The 22,949-nt window shown below is 60.8% G+C and overlaps 3 protein-coding genes across 10 annotated transcripts in view; 1 reads left to right on the top strand and 2 right to left on the bottom strand.

The window, feature by feature from the left end:
• Window positions 1–8,756, bottom strand: part of LOC129523405 (uncharacterized) — a 29,004-nt gene extending 20,248 nt beyond the window's left edge. For all 6 annotated transcript variants that reach the window (XM_055346315.1, XM_055346312.1, XM_055346316.1 and 3 more), the window contains exons 1-2: window positions 2,122–8,756; window positions 1,631–1,863 (exon numbers count right to left, since the gene is read on the bottom strand). In XM_055346315.1, coding sequence (XP_055202290.1) covers window positions 6,369–7,535 — 1,167 coding nt within the window. In that variant the 5' untranslated portion in view covers window positions 7,536–8,756 and the 3' untranslated portion in view covers window positions 1,631–1,863; window positions 2,122–6,368. The remainder of the gene's footprint in view (window positions 1–1,630; window positions 1,864–2,121) is intronic.
• Window positions 1,253–13,454, top strand: BNIP3 (BCL2 interacting protein 3). The gene is made up of 6 exons (XM_055346326.1): window positions 1,253–1,408; window positions 8,763–8,913; window positions 9,381–9,465; window positions 10,746–10,852; window positions 10,923–11,072; window positions 12,632–13,454. The coding sequence occupies exons 1-6, from the start codon at window positions 1,363–1,365 to the stop codon at window positions 12,675–12,677; spliced, it is 585 nt and encodes a 194-aa protein (XP_055202301.1). The 5' UTR covers window positions 1,253–1,362; the 3' UTR covers window positions 12,678–13,454.
• Window positions 13,455–20,417: 6,963 nt separating this feature from the next.
• PPP2R2D (protein phosphatase 2 regulatory subunit Bdelta) overlaps window positions 20,418–22,949 on the bottom strand; it is a 45,844-nt gene continuing 43,312 nt past the window's right edge. For all 3 annotated transcript variants that reach the window (XM_055346306.1, XM_055346307.1, XM_055346308.1), the window contains one exon: window positions 20,418–21,217. In XM_055346306.1, coding sequence (XP_055202281.1) covers window positions 20,938–21,217 — 280 coding nt within the window. In that variant the 3' untranslated portion in view covers window positions 20,418–20,937. The remainder of the gene's footprint in view (window positions 21,218–22,949) is intronic.

The raw sequence follows: 22,949 nt of genomic DNA, 5'->3' as shown, positions 1-22,949 counted from the left end.
CCACCACCACCACCAGCACCACCACCGACTCTTTCCCCTCCCACTGTGCTTTCCCTGGACCCGCAACGCACTTGGGGGCTGCTCAGCCTCCCCGGCTGCTGCCCCCACCTCTGCGGGCACCTCCCCGGAATGCCCTGGGTCAGGGTCCAACAAGCCCCGCATGGCACTTGCCGGAGGGCCCCAGGTGAGAGAGAAAACCCGCTTGCGGGAAGAAACACCTGTCCTTAAACATTTCCTGGTAATCGTCCATAGAGAGTTCAGAAGCCTGGCTAGTTAGTATGTATGTATGTATGTATGTATTTGATTTATTGATTTTATTTATTGATTTATCGATTTATGATTTCATTTATTCATAGAGACCCAGAGAGAGCGGCAGAGACCCAGGCAGAGGGAGAGGCAGGCTCCTGCGGGGAGCCCGGGAGCCCGACGCGGGGCTCGATCCCGGGACCCGGGGCCACGCCCTGGGCCGAGGGCGGCGCTGAACCGCTGAGCCCCGGGGCTGCCCGAGGAGGCTTATTTAAAACGTGTAGGTTTTGGTAAGGCTGCAGGATGTGCCATCCACGAAAATAAGCGATCAAATGAGATTTAAGACCATTAAAACGGCATCAGACCTAGGAGTATTAGCGTTTCTGCGCGCTGCAAACAGACCCCGGCCAGGAGCCCGCGGAGGGCCTCGGGTCAGGGCGCGCGCGGGGCGGGGGGCGGGCTCGGTCCGAGGATGCGGCTCCGACCGGGGACCGCGGGCGCGCAGACCCCGGGGCCGTCCGGATGGGGAGCGGGCTCAGGGCCGGTCTGCATCTGTGGGCGGGCACGGGGGGGGGCGGGCAGCGGGCGGCGGGGCGGGCACCCGGGTGCGCATGCGCCTGGTCGGTCCTGCGCGCCGGGGCCGCGCTGCCCCCGACGCTCCGCCCGACGCTCCCCGCCCGCGGCCCCGCCCCGCGAAGCGCGACCACCACCGCGTCCAGTCCCCGCCCCTCGCCGCGCCTGCGCACGCGCGCCTCGCTCCTCAGGGCCCCGCCTCACGCACGCGCGACCTGGTCCTCAGATCCCGTTCCGCGCACGCGCGCTGCGCCCCTTAGGCGAGCCCTGGCCTCGGCCCGCGCACGCGTCGCACGCGCCGCACGCGCCCCGCGCGCCCCTCGTCGTCGCGCACGCGCAGGCCCCGCCCCGCGGCCAATAGGCGCCGCCGCGGCTGCTCCGCTGTTTATCCGTCGCGCGTCCCGCGGCGCGTGTCAGTCGGTCCGGCCTCGGGCTGAGCTGCCCCGCGCCTGCGCCCTCGCCCGGCCCCCGGCCCCCGGCCCCCGGCCCCGTCCTCGGCGCCCGCCCCGGCCCGGCCCGCCGCAGCGCCGTCCCTCCGACGCCATGTCGCACAGCGGGACCCCCGGGCTGCAGGAGGAGAACTTGCAGGGTACGGGCGGGGGGGGGGGGCCCGGGGGGGCTCGGGGGGGGGCCCGGGGGGCGGGGGGCTCGGTGTGCGGGGGGGGGGGGGGACCCGGGGGGCGGGGGGCGGGGGGCTCGGTGTGCGGGGGGGGGGACCCGGGGGGCGGGGGGCGCTGGGGGCGCGGGGGCAGCTTGGACCGAGGTCGGGGTCCCCCGCGCCCCGAGCCGGGGCCGCCGTGTCCCGCCGTACCTGGCGCTGGCTCGGGAGCCGAGGCCGGGGAGGCTCCTGCCGAGTCGTGCGGGTCCGACGAAGCCGCCGCTGGTTCCGGGGGGACGGCCTGGGGGGCGCAGGGGTCCCCGCCGCCGGGTCCGCCGCCGCCGCCGCCGCCCTGCGCTGTGAGACAAACAGCGCAGAGGCGAGTCGCAGGTAACGGGGCTCCGCCTGCGCCGGGCGGTCATTCCAAAACGCAGCTTGAGGTTGATCTGTGGGTGGAGAAAAACACAAGCAGAAGGTCCCCGGGCTGCAGGCCGCGCAGAGCCCGCGACACCCGCCCCCCCCACACCTGCGCCCCCGACACCCGCCCCCCGACACCTGCACCCTGGCACCTGCCCTCCTGACACCCGCCCCCCACACCTGCACCCTGGCACCTGCCCTCCTGACACCCGCCCCCCAACAACCTGCATCCGACATCCCCACACCTGCACCCCCCACACCTGCACCCCCGACACCCGCCCCCATACCTGCCCTCCTGACACCTGCACCCCCGACACCTGCACCTCCGACACCTGCACTGCCCTGTCTGGGGAGCTGGGGCCCAGGGCACGGGCCCTGCTGGCTCCTGGCACTGCGCCCTGCCTCCCGGGTCTTATTCCCGTAGGGGGGCCGGCTGGCCCCATGGAGTCCCCAGGGCCCCCGGAGGAGCCCGGTGGCCCATGACCTTTGTATTCTCTGAAGCAAGAGTTAACTAAACAAAATGAGTGTGTAAATAGGCATGGAGAGGGCTGCACGGACCGCTGAGGGGGTGTTTCAAGGCTGTTAAAATCCCGATTTCAGGTAGACCTAGCGAGCTGCCAATTACTTTTCTTGTTCCTTAGCACAGTTTTACCGAGCAAGATGTTGTCTCGTGCAGTGCGTAACGTGTCTTTAAAAACTGCGACCACTTTTTACAAGTTCCACAATCTATAAAATTCAACATTGACTATTCTCTTCTTTGAAACAAATACATGGATTAAGGGTTTGAATTTTCTCCGTCCCATGTAAGATCCAAGGGTGTTGTGTAGACTCTGCCTTAGGATCATCCTCTTTCTAGGTATCAAGCTCCTTATTTTCCAACATTGTATATTTTGCTCGCAGGCTGGGATTTGGTGTCTGGAATGTTGAGCGTCCCTGGGGGGGCCCAGATCTCCTTTCCTTGACTGACCCCAAACTGCTGAGTCATTGGCAATGCAAAACTGCCAGCTTATGAGTTAAAAAGATTTGTTTTTCTGTTTTGCTTATTCTATAAAAAGATGGTTACACACTGAGTGGAAATTCACGTTTAAGGCTTCTTGGGCCGTTCTCTTGAGTGTACGTGCTGCAGGGCACTGGCTCCGCATCAGCCCCAGGTGGGTGGAGTCACTTGCATCACATCACGTGGGGCCACCGCACAGCTGCCCTAAGAAATGTGAATCCAGGCCTGGTTCCTGGCTGAGGCAGCGCCTGTCCCCTCTCTGCTCTGATTTGATCACCTCTTGTTGATGTTTGAACCAGGTCCTGAGCGAGCCCTGGTGAGCCTGCAGACTACAGCAGACCTCTTCCCTGCGGAGTTAAGGGCAAAATCGTTCCTTCCTACCCCCAGACCGTTCTGGTCTAAGCTGTTGTCTGGCAAGATAACGCAAGTGCCTTTCCCCTTAGGCCCGCGGCTGCCACGGTGCTGCCGGGAAACCGAATCGAGGGGAGGGGTTGCATCACTGACGCCCACGGGACCCCGGAACACCAAGCCGAGTTGCTCCTGAGCACATGGCTTAAGGAGGGAGCCCGCCACCCCGCGCCCAGCGCCTTGCCTGCACAGTCCCGTGGTTCGGTTGTCACAGGCAGCCCACCATGGGCAGAGGGGTCTGAAGAGAAAAAGTGAATTTCTTTTCAAGGGAGATGATGGTGTTGTGAAGTGTACCACTGAAGGTGTTCTACACACTTAGATCCTAGCCCAACACCCACATCTCACAGATGGCCTCTGTGAGGCCCAGAGGCTAAGTGGGAAATAGGGCAGGCGACCGCAAGTAAAGGACGCGTCGGGCTCGCCACGCAGGGCCAGTGGGATGCTGGGAGCCTGGGTCCGCATCCTGTCACCAGGCTCCTCGGCCACCACCTGGCCAGAGGAGACGCAGGCTTAACCAGGCCTTGTTCGCAACCAGGATCCTGAGTCACCCTGTGGACTCTGAGTTGAGTTGGAGGTCACGAGTGTCTTGTTCCTCTCCCACTTAACTTGAGGAGCTTTTTAAAACATTTTAAGGGATCCCTGGGTGGCGCAGCGGTTTGGCGCCTGCCTTTGGCCCAGGGCGCGATCCTGGAGACTCGGGATCGAATCCCACATCGGGCTCCCGGTGCATGGAGCCTGCTTCTCCCTCTGCCTGTGTCTCTGCCTCTCTCTCTCTCTCTCTGTGACTATCATAAATAAATAAAATTAAAAAAAATAAATAAAACATTTTAAAAGACTTTATTTATTCATCCATGAGAGAGGCAGAGAGGCAGAGACCCAGGCTCCATGCAGGGAGCCCGACGCGGGACTCGATCCCGGGTCTCCAGGATCACATCTGGGCTGAAGGCGGTGCTAAACCATGGAGCCACCCAGGTGCCCCCACTTGAGAAGCTTTTATTTACTATATATTTTCTAAAAGTTTTATTCACTCACTTGTAAATAATGGTTATATTTGCAGAAAGGTTTTAGAACGTGCCGTTTGGTAAATCAAGCCCCCGCTCCCAGAGAAGAGGCCCTCAGAATAGGGTGCCAGGGCTTCGCAGTGCTTTCCCCCCCGGGATGCCCCAGCTTCACCCACGGCCCCGTGTTCTTTCATCCCACTGCCCTGTAGGTTATTGGGAAGCCTGCCACCCCCGTGCCCTGTGCTTTCCAACCCTGGCTGCCCAACATCGCCGTTACGACTTTTTCACAACCCCCGCTCCAGGGCTCCAAACCAGAGTGCGGAGGGCTGGGCCCGGCTTCGGAGCAGCGGGAGAGCCGGCAGGGACCCCGCACAGCCGGGTGGATGCTGCCCCGGGAGGTGGAGCGGGCCGGGGCCGGGGTGCCCTGGTTCTGGGTCTGTCGCAGTAGAGGCCGGTGGGCACCTCATCTCTAGCTTGTTCAGAGGTGTGACGTGGGCTCGCTGTGGCTGCCGTGCGTCTCGTTAGCGCTGGGAGGCGGATGTTGGGGGGGGAGCTGAAGGCAGAAGGGGCTTCCTTGAACCGCTGCCTGTTGCTTTGATTATACCGAGTTCCTTAATAGTTCTTTGTGATTCTGATGTGTCGAAGCAACCTTAATTCTCTCTCTTGCTTAAAAAGATGAGTGATCCTAACAGTGGCGTGATGTGGGCAGACTAACAGCGAGCCCGGTGTCCCCTCGCCAGGAAGTGTGCTTCCTGCCCCGTTGTTGCAGGTTAATAATAAAACTCTCATCCTAGTAAATCATTCTTGGAATACAGCTTTTGGACCCAAAGCCTTTGCTATAGACCGTAGTCTAGAATGGGATTTTTTGTTATTCCAGGATGCTTGGGGCTTTTTAGGACACGATTCTTCAAAACACGAGTGTGTCTTATGTGAATCTTGAGTTGGCCCTTGTCACATAAATGTCACAAAAAAATACATACATGTCTGTACCTGATAGTGTTACATGGCAGTTATATCTCGGTGTGTTTGTTATTTTTTTAAGGATTTTATTTGTAAGTAACCTCTACACCCTAACATGAAATGTGAACTCACAACCCAGAGATCAGGAGTTGCACGCTCCTGGCTGAGCCAGCTGGGCACTCCAAATAGATCTGCTTAAAAAATGTATGTGGTCTGTTCCCTGCTTCCTGGCACAGAGCTCCAAAAATCCTTGGAATTTCTTGAGTAATACTAGTGGCTTATTGATAAAGAGCCCCTTTGGAACACACGGAGTCTGCTAGTGAGGTGACTTGGTGGGACCCTGGGGCCCCCCCACGTGGGTGGGAGCAGAGGGAGGACACCCCCTCCAGGGACGGGAGGGGCGGGAGATTGGTTGGCAAAACTTCACAGGAGAAGGTGCGGAGGAGACTTGCGTTGGTGAACGTGCCGGCGTGCTTGGAGCTTGGCCTCCCTTCCTCATACCTGCCCCGTGTGTCTTTTCAAGAGTTGGCTCTTTCCGAGTTGCATCTTTTTAAAAAAATATGAGAGAGCAAGCGGGGGACAGTACGACGTGGGGGTTGGGGGGAGAGGCAGAGGCAGAGGGAGCAGCAGACCCCCCTCGGAGCCCGGAGCCCGGAGCCCGGAGCGGGGCTGGATCCCAGGGCCCGGGCCCGGGCCCTGAGCTGAAGGCAGAGGCTTCGCCGACGGAGCCCCAGGTGCTTCCTGATAAATGGGTAAACGTAAGGGGAGCGTTCTCCTGAGATCTGAGAGGTGTTCCTGGGAACGACTGGGCCTGGGTGGGTGTTGGAGGAGCCCGGACATCGGACATCCGTGCTCAGCTGCTGTCTGCTGGAGGCGCCGTCTTGGGGGGCAGAGGGATCGAGTCATTGGACAGCCAGTGGGAGAGCCACCCCCAGTCACGTCAGGTTCATGACGTCATGGAGGACCCCGCACGTCAGACTCCACTGATGGCGGGCAGCCCGCGGAATCGGCGGCGCACCTCAGCGTCGTCGAGGGCGTGGAGGCAGGCCCGGCGTGTGGAGAAGCCACGGAGCCGGGGCTGGGACTGTGCCAGGAGCTGGTTTCCGAGCTGCCTGGGCGTCCCCGGGCAGGACTCCCACTCTGGAGCTTTTATAATGAGGCTTCGGGGTTAGGGGGCAGCAGCCTGGAGGAAAGCCGGCAGACGCGCGGTCTCGGGGGGGCCGGGGCGCGTGGCCCCGGAGTCCCCGCAGCTCCGCCGAGGCCCTGGCCTGTGCGCCCGGGCCCGCGTGAAGCGCTTGGGAAGTTGAAGAGGCAAACCGTGCGGCTGGGAAGCCTGCGTGACATTTTGTTGGCCGACTGGGAGGCTGACGTAAGCTGGCTGGTGGGGCCTGTGCTTTGCTTTTTTTCTGATTAACGCGACGTGAGAACAAGGTGCAGAGGGCAGGTGAGGATTCTCTGCAGAGACGTGCAGTCGGCGAGCCGGGAGGCTCGCGGGGCGGAGGGGGCGGCCCTGCGTGGGGCTCGGGCTGGGCGCCGCCGTGCCGCGGAGGGCCGTGTGCTTCCCTGTTGGTTTGGGAGCGAGGCAGCTCGGCCGGGACTGTGGCGAGACAGAGTGACTAGGGACGCGGCTCCTGGGCTCTCGGGTACCCGGCTGCCGTCTCCGCGGCCCGCCTTCGTCTGACAGGCACAGGCGCCGGAGACCCACAGACTGGAGCCACAGACAGACGGTCGGGCTCCGGGACAGACGTGTGCACGTTGCCAGGAAGCAGCACAGCAGAGGGCGCAGGGGCAGGCGGCTCGGGGCGCAGGAGCAGCCTCCGGAGGGCCACACGCCCAGCGGGAAGCCGGGCTCGGTGAACCCAGGCCGCGGGGGGCGGGGGGGGGGTCCCCGCAGCACCGATCTCCGTGGCCTCAGCAGGCAGAGACTGAAACTTTGCATTAAAGTCAAAGACTGTTGTTGCTCAGAACACGGCATTAGCTCTGAAAAGGCAAGGCCCAGGGAAGTCCCCTGCGGCCTGTGCAGATGAAGAGCGGCTTGTGTCTTGCACGTTGAGCTTCTACAGAGCGCGGGATTTTTGAGCAGCTTCTGTATGTCTTTCTTCTTTTCAGAGAGAGAGAGAGTGTGGAAGGGCAGAGGGGCAGAGGGCGCGAGCGTGCGCCTCCCTCTGAGCAGGAGCCCGATGCAGGGCTCCACCCAAGGGCCCCGAGAGCATGATCGGAGCCGGAGCCAGGAGTCGGACGCTTGGCCGGCCGAGCCGCCCGGGAGCCCCCTGAACAGCTGATGTAAAAGCTGCGTGCAAATGGCCCGTAAACATGACACGGTGGCCGGTTTCATGGGAGATCAGAGAGATGTAAAAGGAAGCACACAGGACACGGTCACTGAGACTGGTTGTACCGAGTGTGAGGCTGCAGGTGTGGTGTCTGGTGTCGTTGGGGTGGGGGCTCACCTGGGTTCAGTGGGCAGGGCGGGCGTTTCCCGGTAACACGGGTGTGCACGTGCTCCTTGAGCCCAGCGCCCCGCTCCTGGGCTGACACGGGCGTGTGGACACCGGGAAACACCAGCAGTTACGGGGCCCCCGGGGGCTCTGGCAGTGAGGGTCCGACTCCTGGATTCCGCTCAGGTCGTGAGGTCGCGCCCCAGGTCCGGGGCGTCTGCCTGGCATTCTCCCCCTGCCCCGCCCCTCCTGCGCACACGCGCTGTGCGTCTCTCTCTCTAATCTTAAACCCTAGCAGTCGCGGAGCAGACCCCATCCTGCGTGGACGGTCGTGGCGGAGCCAGAGGGTGTGCCTGTTCTCACGCAGGTCCCCATGACGCTGCCGGCCCCGAGGTCCTGGGCTCTGCCGGGCTCCTGGTGGTCGGGGTCATCTGAGCCTCCCGGGGGGTGGCCAGGCCTGCTCCTGCGCCCCCCAGCACGGCACCCATGCAGGCCACCCCCTGCCCCACCCTGTCCCAGGGCCCTGCAGCGGTGAGGGTGCCCTGGGCCGTGTTTATGTCAGCATGATGTCCAGGTGCGCTCGTGAGGACCCAGGCTGCCGAAGGCGACAGCCTCGCTCGCGCGGGTGGTGGGTCGGGGGTGGTGGGTGTGAGCCTCTGTCTCGGTAAGTGGGTGATCGGAATCTGCAGAATGTGGGCAGCAGCAGCTCGGGGGGCTCCGGCTGGACTCGCTGGGGGACGGTCGGTGAGCAGCCCCCCTGGCTCTGCGGAGCTCGCGTGTCCGGCTTCTGGTGGAGGGGACCCAGAATCCAGTCGGGGCGGAGTTCTGTGGGGCCTCGGGATCAGCGTGTTTCTGGTGGGGAAAGAGATGGGAAAGAGATGACGTGAACCTTACAGATGTCAGTCTCTGGCTCTTGTGGACGTGAGGGCAAGACCGCGCCGTGGTCAGCCGGCCTGCAGTGGCCCGTGGCTTCCGGGTTAGCGCTTCTGGCCACCGGCTGGGGACCCGGCGCCGGGGCTGGCTGGGCGTGCGTCCCCGCACCCCGGGTGGCAGGCGGGCTGCTCCTGTGCCAGCCGAGGCTCCGCGGTGGGCGGAAAACCCCCAGCGTGGCCTTCCTGTCCCCTCAGGCTCCTGGGTAGAGCTGCACTTCAGCAACAACGGGAACGGGAGCAGCGTTCCAGCCTCCGCTTCTATTTATAACGGTGACCTGGAAAAAATACTGCTGGATGCCCAGCATGAATCTGGACGGAGTAGCTCCAAGAGTTCTCACTGTGACAGGTGGGCATACACACGCACGTCTGTTCCGGTGCTGACGTCACGGGGGACGAGCAGGGCCGGGTCCAGGAGTGGCCTCCGCCCTCCTGGTCTGTGGGCGGACCGCGGCAGAGCTGAGGGGCCCTGCCCCTGCGTGTCCTGCCTGGCCCCCTGGCCACCACGAGCTGCCGTGCGTCAGCGCTGCCAGTGACTCCCGGCGGCAGGGCTGAGTCAGAAATCAAAGGTCAGCTGCTCTCGGCTGTGCAGCGGGGCACAGAGCCAGTGCGTGCGGGAAGGCGGCCGTGGGGAGCCCCCCACCCCCCACCACTCTGGCTGCCCGATGCCGGCCTAGCCCAGCTGAGGAGGGCAGGGGCCGGGGCCGGGGCCTGGTCGGGGCCGGGGGCCGGTGCTCCTCCTCTCGGAGGCTTTGCCGGTCACAACGGACAATGTTCACGTTCTGCGCCTTCTCCCGTTCTCCTGTCTCTGCGCAGCCCTCCGCGCTCACAGACCCCGCAGGATACGACCCGAGCTTCGGAAGTAGACACCCACAGCATCGGAGAGAAAAACAGCTCCCAGGTGGGCCGTGGTGCTCGTGCGCGCGGCACGCTGTGGGTTTCCAGTGACTGAGGAGACCAGCGTGTGCTGTAGGCGAAGGCTCCTGCCTTTTTTAAAGCCATGAGGTGGGGGCCTCCCGACACCCGAGCTGACCAGAGGAAGGGCCGGCCTCCGCTGCCCTGCCCTGCCCTGCCGCCCGGGGACGCTCGGGGACGCCTGGGGACGGTGGGTGGCTTCTGCAGCCCGGACAGGGCCACGCGGCCAGTGGGAAGGGCACCCGGGTGCCCCTCGGGGGGTGTCTGTCCTGGTGGGGGTGGGCTTTCGTGTGTCGGCTGCTCGGGGGAGCCTGGCGTGACCTGCACACTCGGGCTCTGCTGATGCGCTGGGACACCGTCGTTGCTCAGACCCCGCCTCTGGCCGTGCTGACGGGCTGGCGCAGCTCCGTGCTAGGAGTGGAGGCCGCGGCCCCTGAGAACGGGGCCCCCAGTGCTGGGCTGCGACTGCGCCCCCCCGGGCCCTGGCCCCCAGGACTGCTGCACCTGCGAAGGAAATGTTTCCCTTGGGTGTTTTCAGTGATGATGAGAACATGAACAGTTGATGTCTTCTTCCGAATTTATTTCAAAATTTCTGAGGAAGCAGGGTCTTGCCGTTGGTACCACTGAGGCCCTTGATCCCTGGGGTCTCCCCTCTGGGCCTCCCGCTCACCTGGGCCCTCCTAGCACCCTCCCTGGTCCCCTGGGTGCCCTCGGGGTGCCCCCGGGGCCACTGCTTGGTTTGCCTGCTGCATTCCAGAGTATTTCCAAAAACGGAAGCAGTGCTTTTTCTGGTTTTCAAGAGGAATTATACTCGGGTTCAGAGTTTTTTAAATGCAAAAAGGGAGAAAAGCACCTGTGCTCCTCCTTCCTAAAGTCCCTTATCATTCATGTCTTGTCTTACATGTTTTAGATGTAGCTTGAGACGGCAGGTATGTGTAAATGTGCTTTGGTTCTGTCCCTCCCACCGAACACGACATCGGCCCTTCAGAGCCGGCGGCACTTGCTGCCGTCGTGTCCACGGCCGCGCCGGGCCTGCAGATGGCTTTCACTTTCTCCTCCTCCCCGGCCCTGCTGTGGTCAGCGTCTCTGTGGGGACGCCTTTGCCCTCACCTTGCACGGCTTCCTCCAGACCGTGTTTGCAGGCTGGGTGTCTGTGCGGCTGGGGGGGCTGGGGGGCGCGGGGGGGGTGAGCCAGGCCCCACCTGCCCGCCCTGCCCCGTGGGACCCACTGCGCGCTGAGCACTGTTCACCTTGCTTCTGTCGTAGTCTGAGGAAGATTATATCGAGAGAAGGAAAGAAGTTGAGAGCATCTTGAAGAAGAACTCAGACTGGATTTGGGATTGGTCAAGTCGGCCAGAAAACATCCCCCCCAAGTGAGTGTCTCCAGTGGTGTGGGGTGTGCGTGGACTCCGCGCAGCCGCTCACTGGCCTCCTTCTCCCCAGGGAGCTCCTGTTCAAGCACCCGAAGCGCACGGCCACGCTCAGCATGCGGAACACGAGTGTGATGAAGAAGGGGGGCATCTTCTCGGCGGAGTTCCTGAAGGTCTTCCTCCCATCCCTGCTGCTGTCTCACCTGCTGGCCATCGGGTTGGGGTGAGTGAGGCCGGGCGGGCCTGCGTCCAGATAAGTCTGGGTCCAGGGAATTCGTAGGCCTCTTGCTCAAGTGCAGACTGTCCGTCGGTTAGGTAACGCAGGCAGGCGAACAAGGCCCAGGTGCTGAGCCCAGACCCTGGAGGACCCCCTCCCAGTCCCCGGCCCCACTGTGGGGGCCGCCCTGATGGCAGAGACTCCGGGTACCGTGTCTCCCTGGCGCTTTCTTGACACCCAGCTTCTCAGTCCGGACCGTCCTGTGTCGCTCAGTCCTCAGCTGCTTACGCTGTGTGGCCGGGTGCTCAAAGCTGTTCCCTCCCGCGGCAGCAGCTGGGGCCTTGGGGACCTGCCACACGTCCCCCAGCGCAGCCCCGCTCTGGTCGTGCTCGGCAGTACCAGGACGCGGACCCCCTCGTCCCCGGCATCGGCTCAGCCCGGCCTGGCGCAGCAGGTGGTGGCCTGCAAGCCCCGGTGCGCACGGTGTTGCGTGCCTGCAGCTGGCTGGGCCGACCGGGTTGTCACAATGGGCACCTGATGGAGGCAGGCGTCTGGGGCCCGGAGGGAAGCAGGAGGAGGAAGACCCTGAAGCACGGTCACCCCCATCTCCCAGATCCCGCGAACGGGGCAGATGAGGCCCGGGCTGTTCCAGGGCTCACCGGTCCTGCCAGGGGCTGCCTTGCCCACCAGCCCCGTGGGAAGGGAGCACGGGGCTGGGCTGCCTCGCCTGCCCCCCTTCTGGGCCTCAGACCCTCGTCCTGGGAACTGCCCGGGACAGCTTGCCACGGGCCAGGGCCTCCTGACGGCAGTGGCCAGAGGGAGAGCCCTCCAGGGGCCTGGGCCAGCCCCTGACCCCCTCGCTGCCCACTCGCAGCTTCATTCTGCCCGTGCCCCTCCCAGCGGGTCCACGTTGCCTCTAGAACCGGCAAGTCAGGTTCTGTGGGAGCCGGGCCTGGGCAGCGCCCCCAGCTGGCATCCCTGCCTCTCCCCGTTGCTGCCGGGCTGCGGAGCTTGCTGCTGCCCCGCGCCTGTCGCGTCCACCCCCTCGCTCATGGGCGGTGGCTCCCCAGCAGGCTCCCCAGCAGGCCCCCCAGCAGGATCGTGGGCTGGTTCCTGCGCGCTCCCAGCCAGCCTGCTCCCGTTTCCACCCCCTCCTTCCTGGGAGCCTGGCACTTGCGCCCCTTACCTTCTGGGTCCCTCTCTGGCTGGGGTAGATGCCTGAGGGGTGGGTGGCGGTGACCTTACAGCGATGCCCCACGAGTGTCTGCTGGGTCAGTTTACAAGTAAGGGGACCGGCAGCACCGCTCTGTCCTGAGGGCACGTCCGGTTGGTTAGTGGCCGCCTCTACTGGTCCTGCGCACACCGCGTGTCAGAGCAGTTGGATTTTTTCTGAATTAGATCATGAAATACACAATGCCAGATTATGAGGCGCGTGATACAAGACTGCGGATGCTGTACCAGAGGCTTTAAAAACAGGCAGAAGGTGGCGGGTCCCGACCGCGTTCGCCGTAACCAGCGTGAGTGCCCTGCTAACCTGCTAACTGCTGATTGCTTTCTCTGTGAAGGATCTACATTGGAAGGCGCCTGACAACTTCCACCAGCACCTTCTGATGAAGAGTCGGAACCTGGCTTTTTTCCTATAGCGGGGATTTTGGTTGGAGGCGGCGGCAGCACCAACACAGAGCGGTCTCGGTCCGTGGGTAGCTGCGCCACTTGTTTGGTCTGTTTGTTCTTAAATGCTGCGTTGCTAATTTAGTAGAAAGAAAAGACAAAGACCACGCTAACCTGTAATCATACGATGGGATCAACTACTAAGCATGTCATACTGATTAACATCTAATAATTTGGTAGTAAATTTTGTTTGGCTATTATAAATATCGAAGTATAAATAATTTTAACACACTAGATACAACACATGTAGTATTTTAACAGAAATTACCTGTCACCAGTTATTCAGTTAAAATACTTTATATTTGAAAAGAATGAATAATGTTTATTAAAATGACTACATAAGGGGTTTATCCCAAATGAATATTGTGGCCTTATATTCACACTGTTAGAGGAAACACTACATTTAAGTGGGTGCAGGTTGTCTTTACTAAAGACAACACTGGACTCTGCTGTTCCTGGTTACGCAGCGGAATCCGAGGAGCAGATACAGACCCCACTGTACGGTTCGGACACTTAGCAGCCGTCTGGGCAGTCCGTCTCCTGTCCCGGGCGCCTGCTGAGGATCCTAACTAACTCATCACTCTGGATTGCTGAATTTAGTCTACTCTTTGTGTTTGGTTTTTGTGTGCTCTTAGAATCAGCTTCATTCTAAGCAAACCTGTGTCTACTTCAAAAGACTGGAAATAGAAAAAAAATAAATCTTTGCCAAATCCTTCAGAGATGACTGTAGTCACATGGTTTAAATGAAATGTCAAAAAGCTTTCCGATTAAACCAGGCATCCGCCCCGTTGTCACCGTTACCTTTCTGACAGCATGACCTCTTAAAGGCTGCCTCTTAGGCGTACTCTGTATCCTGTTGTGTATTTGTTCATTTCCACACTCAATTTAGTTGTGTTAAAATAAATGACATTTTAAGTTTTTAAAATTTCTGTTCATATTTAAATGATTACCTTGGACCTAGCAGCTGACAGCCACCTCATTGGGAGAAAGCTGGATGAATGGCGTCGGAGTTCTTCATGTAACTTCTCTAGAAAAGAGAAAGATTCAAGTCCCGTGGACGCTCTGGCCAAGCGAAATGCCCTTGTGACTCACAGCAGATGTTGTATTTGCCTTTCGTCAGAACCGAAGGGGCTCATTCCTCTGCTACTTGTGCCTGGAGCGTCAGGGCCGAGCGAGGCCCAGCGTCTTCAGAATTAGCCCCCTCGTGCACAGGGACCCCCCTGTGGTTTCCTGAGCCATCACTCGGGTGACGGGGGGGCCCTCCAGGCAGTCACTTCTGTCCCCCTCTGGGTGGCATTAGCTGAGCACTGAGCAGAACTGGCTGCAAGTACCCAAGGGCTGTTAGGGACACGGGGTCGAGACCAGGGCCCCTCGTCACACTCAGCCTGGGGCTGGACATTTTACTCCTGACAGTGCTGTATTTGCCTGGATCTGTATTTGGTTCTTCCTTCGGGGCAGGATGCACTTAGTCCTGGAGCTTCTGCAAATAGCCCGTGTGCTCTTCTCACTGTATTCACCGAATAGCAAGTTTACGTGTTTGGATTATGTTAGATAATTCAAACAGTTGTGGATCTTAAGCAGATGAAACATGTAGCTGCCACTTCTGAATGCAGCTTCCTGGTCCTGGCACCTGCTGCCGCAGAGTCTGAGTCTGCAGACTCGATGGGGCCCTGGGACGCCCAGAGCACAGTGGGTACAGCTCTGGAGGGGATGGGTGGCCACCTGCCCGTTCCCTGTGACCCAGCGTAGGCATCTGCCCCGAAGCTAAACCCTCCAGGCCTGGAGATCTACGGGTCCGTGTCCAGTAGGAGATGCCTGAAGGAAGCGCGGGCCCTGCGTGCAGGCAAGGGGGGAGCGGGCCGCGGGGCTTCCTGGCTGGAGCCCAGTGCGGCTTCTCAGGACGACCGCGGGGGGTCAACAAACTGATGGGGATTCCTGGGACGTATGGTTTCCTGACGAACGGGAACTGGAGCTGGCGCCGGGCAGTGGGGCAGGATGTGGAGGGGGCAGGCCAGCCTGGACGCGGGCCTTCGGGCACCAGGGGAGCTGCCCCTCTGGATACCATTGAGCTGAGCTGAACCCGCTGAGCCCACATCGCAGGCCGATGAACAAAATAAAGTCTTTAAGAAAACGTATGCGGTGTGCCATCATTTGTACAAGAAGCCTAAGACCACAACTACTCGCTTCTGGAAAAAGATCCCAAGGATAGATAGAAACGGAGGAGGCTGGCTGCCTCCGGGGGAGCAGGGGGGGTCGGGTAGCGGGAGCGGCCGAAGGAGGGCCTGTGCCTTTCTCGTGACTCCCCCCAGCAGTACCTCACCGAGCTGAACTCCCGAATCCTGACCAACGGTGCAGCATGGGGGCGGGGGCAGGGGCAGGTGGCGACTACCTGGGGGTGTCTGTCCGTTCGGGGTGCTGAGCTCTCAGAACCGTGGCGATCATGTGCGTGCTCCCCAGGATGGGCAGGCCCCCAGCTTGGTCCCCGGGGCCGGATGAGCAACGACTGCCGCGAGTTGGCGGGTTCCGGATCTGGCTCCTCCCGTCGCCCTTCAGTTGGTTCCAGGGCCAAGGGCCCGGCCTGTGTGCTGCGGAGTCCAGAAGGGCGTGGACGCCAGGGTGCCACCGCGGCGATGGCACTGCCCCTGGGCCCGCGTGGGTGGGTAGCAAGCGGGAAGGCACGGCTCTCCCTCCCTCGGAGTTCCCCGTAAACACAGGAGGGCTGATGGGGCGGCAGCCTCCGGCCGCACGGCGCCAAGTCCCCAGGAGCTCTGGTGACGCGGGACAGGTACAAAGGGCTCAGCCTGCCCACGGAGGGATCAGAACGGAAACTCCAAGCTTGACGGCGTGGAGACCCACGCGCGCGGTCGTGGCCCCACGAGAACTGGCCCGGGCGTGTGGGGGGCGGCCCACGTCCCCAGTGGAGGCGCTGGGGGACCCGGGCCCCTGTGCTTTGGCTCCACAGCGACGCAGGCGCCTGGCTGGCCCCGAGGGCGGAGCACGAGGTCCTGTCTCAGGGTGTGAGCCACAGCCCCCGTGGGGCACCTGCCTGGCCTGGGGTCAAGCAGCTGCCTCCTGACTTCAGCTCAGGTCGTGATCCCGGGGCCACGAGATGGAGCCCCGCGTCAGGCCCTGTGTTCCACGGGGAGCGTGCTCGACGTTCTTTCCCGCTCCCGCTGCCTCTGCTCGCATGCTCCCCAAAATCTTAACTTTTTTTTTTTTTTTAAGATTCTTATTTATTCACGAGAGACACAGAGAGAGGCAGAGACACAGGCAGAGGGAGAAGCAGGCTCCATGCAGGGAGCCCGACGTGGGACTCGAACCCGGGTCCCCAGGATCAGGCCCTGGGCCAAAGGCGGTGCTAAACCACGGAGCCACCCGGGTGCCCCCCCCTCCCCAAAATTGTTAAACAACAATGGACCTGAAACCATAAACCAGAGAGAAATAGGCAGTGAGCTCCCGGACACTTCCTGGTGACAGTTTTGTGGATTTGACCCCACACGCAAAAGCAACACAAGCAGAAATAAACCAGGGGCCTGCGCCGCGCTAAAAATCTCAGGCTCACCAAAGGAACGCGATGAAACGGAAACTACTAAATAGGAGAAAACATCTGTAAGTCATTTATCTGATTAGAGGCTGATACTCAACATAATTCCTCCAACTGGAAGTGGATTAAAAGTGGGCAGGAGACACGAGCGGACATTTCTCCACAGGCGGCGTCCAGATGCCAACGGCCGGCACACGAGGAGACGCTCCACATCCTCCCCAGGCAAATGCAAATCCAACCTGCAATGAGCTGTCCCCTCACGTCTGCCAGGACGGCTACTCAAACCTGAGAAACAACAGGGGTGGGTGACGATGTGGAGAAAAAGGCACCTCGTGCCCTGCTGGTGGGCACGCAAACAGGTGCGGCCACAGTGCACGGGGTGTGGAGGTGCCTGGGGGCGCCGTGGGAGAAGTGTCTGTCTTCGGCTCAGGTCATGACCCCAGCCAGGGTCCTGGGGTGGAACCCTGCCACCGCGGCTCCCTGCTGGGGGGCGGGGGGGGGACGTCTGCTTCTCCTGCCCCCTCCCCCCCGTGCCCTCTCACTCGCTCGCTCAAAATCTTTTAAAAAGTCAAGAACAGAACCTCCCAAGACCCAGCAAGTGCACTGCCAGGTACACATCTGAAGACACGAAAACACTCGCCTGAAGATCCTCGCGCTGCAGCATGTACAGGGCCACTGACGCGGCCACGGTTCGGAAGCACCAAGGTGTCCCTTGGTGGTGAAGTGTGCTGCGTCTCTTGGTCCCTCACAGCAACAGTGTTCAGCCAAAAAAAAAAAAAAAAAAGAAAAAGAAAATCTTACCATTTCCTTCATTTCCAGCACGATGGACTGTGAAGCCGTGATGCTGAGGGGCCCAAGTCAAATCATGATCCCGCTTCGACGTGGAATCTAAAAACAAACCAGCACAAAGCAAAAGCCAGAACTGCAGCTCCCGCGCTCCCGGAGTAGACAGTGGTTGCCGGGGGGGGGGGGGGACACGGGACGGGAGGAAGGGGTCGGAAGCACGGGTGTCTAGTAGTAAAGGCCAGCGCGAGGATGTGAGGCCCAGTGTGGGGACCACAGCAGGGGACCCAGTGGCTGGGGGAGATCTTAAAAGTTCTCAGCACAGGAAAGCCCACCCGGTGTCCTATGTGCTGACGGATGCGACAAGAAGTGCAGGGCTCCCCCCAACGTGTGCAAACCCCGAGTCCTGCCCGTCTGGGTCGCCTGCGGGAGGACAGCAGCCCCAGCGAGAAACGCGCAATGGCACCGCGGGACGATGCTGGCCTCCGGGACCGGAGTGCCCTCTGCAAGTCCGTTCTTGGAACAGATCAAGGCTCCTTATGCTCACGGGACACGCCTTTTCAGAGACGTCTTGGTATCTCCGAGGACATGAACGGGCCTGGGGGCACGCAGGGACGGGGTCGGGGCACCGCTGCGTTGGGAGCTATGCTGCACCCCAAGGAACAGCACGGCCTGGTGACAGATGGGTGCCAGGGAGCCCCCGGGCACAGGGCCCCATACGGGCCTCCGTCCCGTGCCAGCCTGCGAGCACCCGGCATCCGGCCCTCCTGCTAGAGACGTGCGGCACCTCTCGTCCCAAAACGGCTGCAGGCCACCGCGGGAGCCAGTCTCCTCCGCGGACTTCCCGGTACCGTGCTTACTGGAGGAGCCGCAGGTGTCACTGGGCCACCCCATCTGCCACTGCACGGGCTGGAGGTGAACGCAGGGCACCGGGACCCGTCTCATGCCCCAGGTAGAGGTTGCGCTGGCGGGTGCGGCACCCACGACCACGCTCCTCAGCAGGCGGCTGTGCGCAGGGCTTCGGGGCCGCAGCCCCTCGGGCAAGTGCTCCCTCGTCCCACACGCTTGCCCCTCACCGGCTCCATGGGGGCACAGCGTGGGGCCCGGGACTCGCGGCGCTGGCCTGTGCAGGGCCTGCGCAGCCCCCAGGAAGGGGGGTCGTCACCGTCAGGATGAGCGCCCAGGCCAGCGGTCCCCCACCCTCCCAGACAGCCCTGTGTGTGGGCCGCCTTTACCCACAGGGTCCCCGCCTGGCGACCTCCGCCTCCAGCCTGTGCGGAGACCCTCGTGGGGCAACACGCCCAGCTTCCAGGGGGCGCCCAGCGGTGGGCGTGCAGGAGCCCCTGGGCGCCGAGCGGGAGAGCCAGGGCAGCGGGCGCCCGTCTCCGTGAAGCCCCAGGCCCGGCGTCTGCTCAGTCACCTCACCGGCCCGAGGCAGACCGTGCTCCACCTCCTGCACCCGCCCAAGCACCCGAGCTGGGTCCTGAGCTGGGTCCTAAGGAAGTGAGGGCTCCTCCCCTGGCACCCTGCCGGGGTCCCAGGGCAAGCCCCCCAGGCCGGGGCTCTGTGCACAGCGCCACGTTCTCCGGACGACAGGCACCTGCTGTGCCTTCATCGCAGCGCCGAGGACAGGCCGTCGCCCCGGCCCGAGTCAGGCGCCCGCTCCGCCCGGCACCCGGCGCGTGCTGGACAGAAAGTCAAAGCGCCAGTTGTGACCTTCTTCTCACACCCTCAAGGAAGGGCTGCACACTGTTCCTCCTAAGGAAGCAAGGAGGCCACACAGCCCCGGGCCGCCCGGCCCGCAGGAACCGTCCCCTGGCTGCGAACACAGGGCCGCCCCCTCCCCGGAGGAGCGCGGGCCGAGATGCGGCACGTGCTGCTGTCACGCCGCCGCCGCCCTGTGGACAGCTGACCGACTCCCGAGTCTCAGCGGGCTTCAGACGCTCGATTTTTCTTTATAAAAAGCGTGTCTAAACCCACACATGAATAAAGCGTGTTCATCCCAATCCAGGTCACCGGCCTCGAGAGCACGAGAGCTTCAAGGAAACAGAATTCTAAGAATGCAAACAATTCACACAACTAACTTTCCGGAACAGAGACAATGTCTGTAATTGCAAACCAAAGAGGTGAGTTTAAGAATAAGAAAATAGGTATTTCACAAAGGATATAAACAAGAAAGAAATGTAAATGAAGTCTGCAAACCACAGGACGGTCACCTCACTAGCAGGACGCAAGGCGTAACAAGTTGGAAGCGTTGCAGGCAGAGGAGGGGGCCGGCCGCGTCCCTGGAGCGCGTGTCCCGCAGGAGCTGCAGCTGCGCCCAGGGGCCCGCACCCGGACCACGCGGCAGCCACGGGGACAGCGGCCCTTCCGCCGGGTCCCCTCCCTGGAGCTCAAGTGCTACTCGTTGGGAAAAGCCGTCCCAACACAGTGCGGATCCTGTTAAACGTTTAAAATTTATTAACCTTTTGGTCAAAACAGTTGAACACGCATGTATGATCCCATTAGAACTTTTCGACGGGCCAGGGAGGCCTAGGACTTGGAGAACTCCGCGCCAGATTCAGAGATTGTGCCACGATGGAGCCCCGTGACAATCAGCTTTAAATTAACTGTACTTTTAAACCCTCCAATTCTACCTTAATGTGAATTAAAGTGGCTCCCATTAACATTTATTCAGGGTAATGAACAGAAAGTTCATTATCAAGACACTGGTCCTTGCAGGTGGGTATTGTGAATAATCAACACACACCTCGATTTCAAGAGCAGGGCGTGTGCGCGGCGCTCCGGTCCCCTGGAGGACGCGGTGTGTGAAATCCCAGTGACTTCTAGTCACAGAGCATCGTCAGCCTCTGGATTTTGTCTTGGGAAAACCTGATTTCTGATATCAAAGACCCTGCGTTACAATACACCCAGGCAGTGGTGGCGTCACGCAGGAATCACAACGGGTTAACTGTGCTGCCTTGAAATGCGCTATGAAATTCAGCACGTGTGGAATTTCAGCAGTTTTCAAAAAGAATATCCCTCCCACAAGTACTCTTCAAAGCAGTTTGAAAAGCAAGCACGTGCGTTCCTGTGACCCGGAGGTGTACGGGACACACGCTGGCTCGGGCAGCGGCGGTTCTGCGGCTCCAAGTCTCCTCACAGGTGGTCCCAGGTGAGGCTCCGTGCAGACCCCACCTGGCACGTAACCTGCGCTAACGCCACAGAAGCAAACAGCCGCAGAGCCCGGGACGGGTGGGTTCAGAGCTACCGTTCTGCCGACCGAGGACAAGAGGTTTTCAGATGGTTCCAAAGCACGATTCTGCATGATTTCATGATGTGCAACGAAGGCAAATAAAAAGCGGATACTTAACTTGGATTTAAAAACACTTTATAGTGTGTTGCTTTTATTCAGTGGTCACACCAGAAGGTGTGATGGCAGATACAGGTGTAGGGGGAGTAAAGCTGCCTGAGCCTGCTGGGGACCCTGTGCCCTCCACGGGGCCGCCCGGGCTCGGAGGGAGGCGGAGCGGGGGGCACGGCGGCCGCGGCGGAAGGCGCGAGTGTGATGGGGCGGGGGAGGCTGCAGAGAGAGACACGTTCCATCAGACGGCTTTTCTCCTGGGTGGGAACTTTTTGGTCTACAAATTGGAAAGGAAGGCTCAGACTGAAATAAATACATTTATTTTGAGTGATGGCCTTTACTGGGCACTGTCCACCACGTCCGCGCTGAACGGGTGTTCTGCGGGCAGTGGCCCGGGCCGCCTCGCCGCAGGGGGAAGGCCGGGCCCCCCAGCCGCCCAGGGGAGGGGGCAGCGGCCCGTGACTTCTCACAGGGAGGATGACGCCCCTCCTCTGAGAAGACGGCCGGGCTCAGTCCCTGCGCTGGCTTCCTTAGTTGACTTTGTCCTGGAATATGTACAGGTTGTTGGTGGCAGCCACGGCGATAATGTTCTCCGCCGGGTGCCAGGCCGTGTGCAGGATCTTCTTATTGAAGTCCAGACTGTCCACACTAATCTCGTCCTTCTTTCTCTTACCGCCTGTACACACTTTCCGAGGCTTTAAGCTGGCCCGAGGCTTGCTGTTCTCCCGGGAAGCTTCCAGCGTGACGTCCCTCCGTGTGTTCCGGTCAAACATCCTGAAGAAGTTGTTGTAGGACCCGGTCATGATCGCACTGCTCAAGACAAGAAGACAGAGTAACGCTCGTCAAGGACGAGGCGCTCAACACCCCCGCCGCAGGTGGGCCTAGCGCCCTGGACGCCTAGCGCGGGTCCCCCCACCCTCACTCAACAAGACCATTTGTAGAATTAAGAAAGGACAGTAAGAATGGTCGGGAGAGAAATGCAGTGAAAATTTTCTACTGAACTGCATCTATGCAATCACATCGGCAAAAATTAAACAGTACAGAATAAAAGAGGAAAAAAGGCACAGTCATACTTTTAATTACAAGCATTTTTTTTTTTATAGTGATCCCTACACCCAAAGTGGGGCTCGAACTCATGACCTTGAGATCAAGAGTCGGGTGTTCTCCTGAGTGAGCCAGCCCAGTGCCCATTAGTGCATTTTTAAAAAGAAAAAAGGACGCAGTCATCTATCTGTCCCAGCCATGAGTACGGTGTGATTTATTTTCGGGTCTTGAACACCTGCAACTCTGTCAATGACTCAAAGCTGGTTTGTGTTCAGTGAACACTAGTCACACTTGTCCTAGCGTATTCTGGCGTCAAACAGTTCTTTCACAGGAAGCTACAGGAGCATTAAGGGACCTCCTAGACCTTAGTGTGGACTCAGCCGCTGCCCTGCTGCCCACGACCTTCCTGGTCCAGGATTAATTCTAACGGCTTCCACGATGTCTGCAGTCGAAAATGTCTGTTACATTGGTACAAACTTCTGGTCTTTTTCAATAAAACCAGGAGGATCGTGGCTCACAGTGTTGCCATGATTTGGCCCGTGGCTTTAGAGTGAGCCTCACTGCAGATGAGGAAGCGGTTCAGACCTCGCCCCACAGACCCTGCTGGCAGCACAGCCCCATCCCTGTGGCTCCCTGTCGTCTCCCCTGCGGAGCCCCGGGCCTCCCGTCTCACGGCGGCCCAGCTCGTGGCGGACCCTGACCACCTGAGCAAATCCCTCAGGGTCTGAGCGCACCTAAAACTGCACCCAGAAAACAGGATAAACTCAGAAAAGTCTACTGCTGACCATCCTCGTTCCACTCCTGAAGCTCCAGAGCGCACAGCACCACCCAGCCCGGGGCCCTCCCCGGCTCAGCCTCATGTGCGAGGCCACGGACACGGAAGGCCGAGCAGGGAGCGCGCCCACGTGCGGCTTACGTCCACGCTCCTCACACTCCACTGCGTCGGCCACAGCCCTCGGAACAGACTGCTAAGAGATTCTTTCAGGAGGAAGCTACCTCATCAGCGGCACGCATCATGAACAGCTCCAATACAGACTCTCTCTTCGGCTCTCCTGACCAACACGCCTATGTGGGGCTGGGGCTGGGGGTGGGGGTGGGGGTGGGGGTGGGGGTGGAGGTGGGGGTGGGCGGCGCTCCCGGGCACTTGCCCAGGGCCCCAAACCACATCACCGGCCAGCTTCCCGAGCGGCCGGCCAGGAGCCATCCCATTCCCTGGGGGCAGAGTGCAGGTCACCTCCCAGGTCATGCTGTCCCTCAACAGGTGCTTCTGGGCAAGAAGGCAGGGCAGAGTTTGCAAGGGTGAAACAACAGCTAAGCGTTGCTGGAAAGCATCTGAATGTTCCTGCGGATGGGTAACTTAAAGGCATTTTTCAGTATTTCACAGGCAGCAGGGCCAGGTGTGGGGGCCAAAGGGTTTTCAGAATGTCCACTTGGTGCCTTATGGCCAGCAGCACAGGCCCTCTGTCACAGCATCCGGGGAGGCCCCACATGACACACA

This window comes from Nyctereutes procyonoides, unplaced genomic scaffold (assembly GCF_905146905.1).
Source record: "Nyctereutes procyonoides isolate TBG_1078 unplaced genomic scaffold, NYPRO_anot_genome, whole genome shotgun sequence".
NCBI classification, from domain to species: domain Eukaryota; kingdom Metazoa; phylum Chordata; class Mammalia; order Carnivora; family Canidae; genus Nyctereutes; species Nyctereutes procyonoides.
This window is presented reverse-complemented; position numbering and strand designations above follow the sequence as displayed.

What these genes read in the sequence shown, in the direction of transcription:
- BNIP3 (XM_055346326.1), top strand. Translation starts at nt 1,363, where the DNA reads ATGTCGCACAGCGGGACCCCCGGGCTGCAGGAGGAGAACTTGCAGG. An exon ending in AAGAGTTCTCACTGTGACAG is followed by an intron (nt 8,914 to 9,380) that starts GTGGGCATACAC and finishes GTCTCTGCGCAG; the next exon opens with CCCTCCGCGCTCACAGACCC. An exon ending in CTGCTGGCCATCGGGTTGGG is followed by an intron (nt 11,073 to 12,631) that starts GTGAGTGAGGCC and finishes TTCTCTGTGAAG; the next exon opens with GATCTACATTGGAAGGCGCC.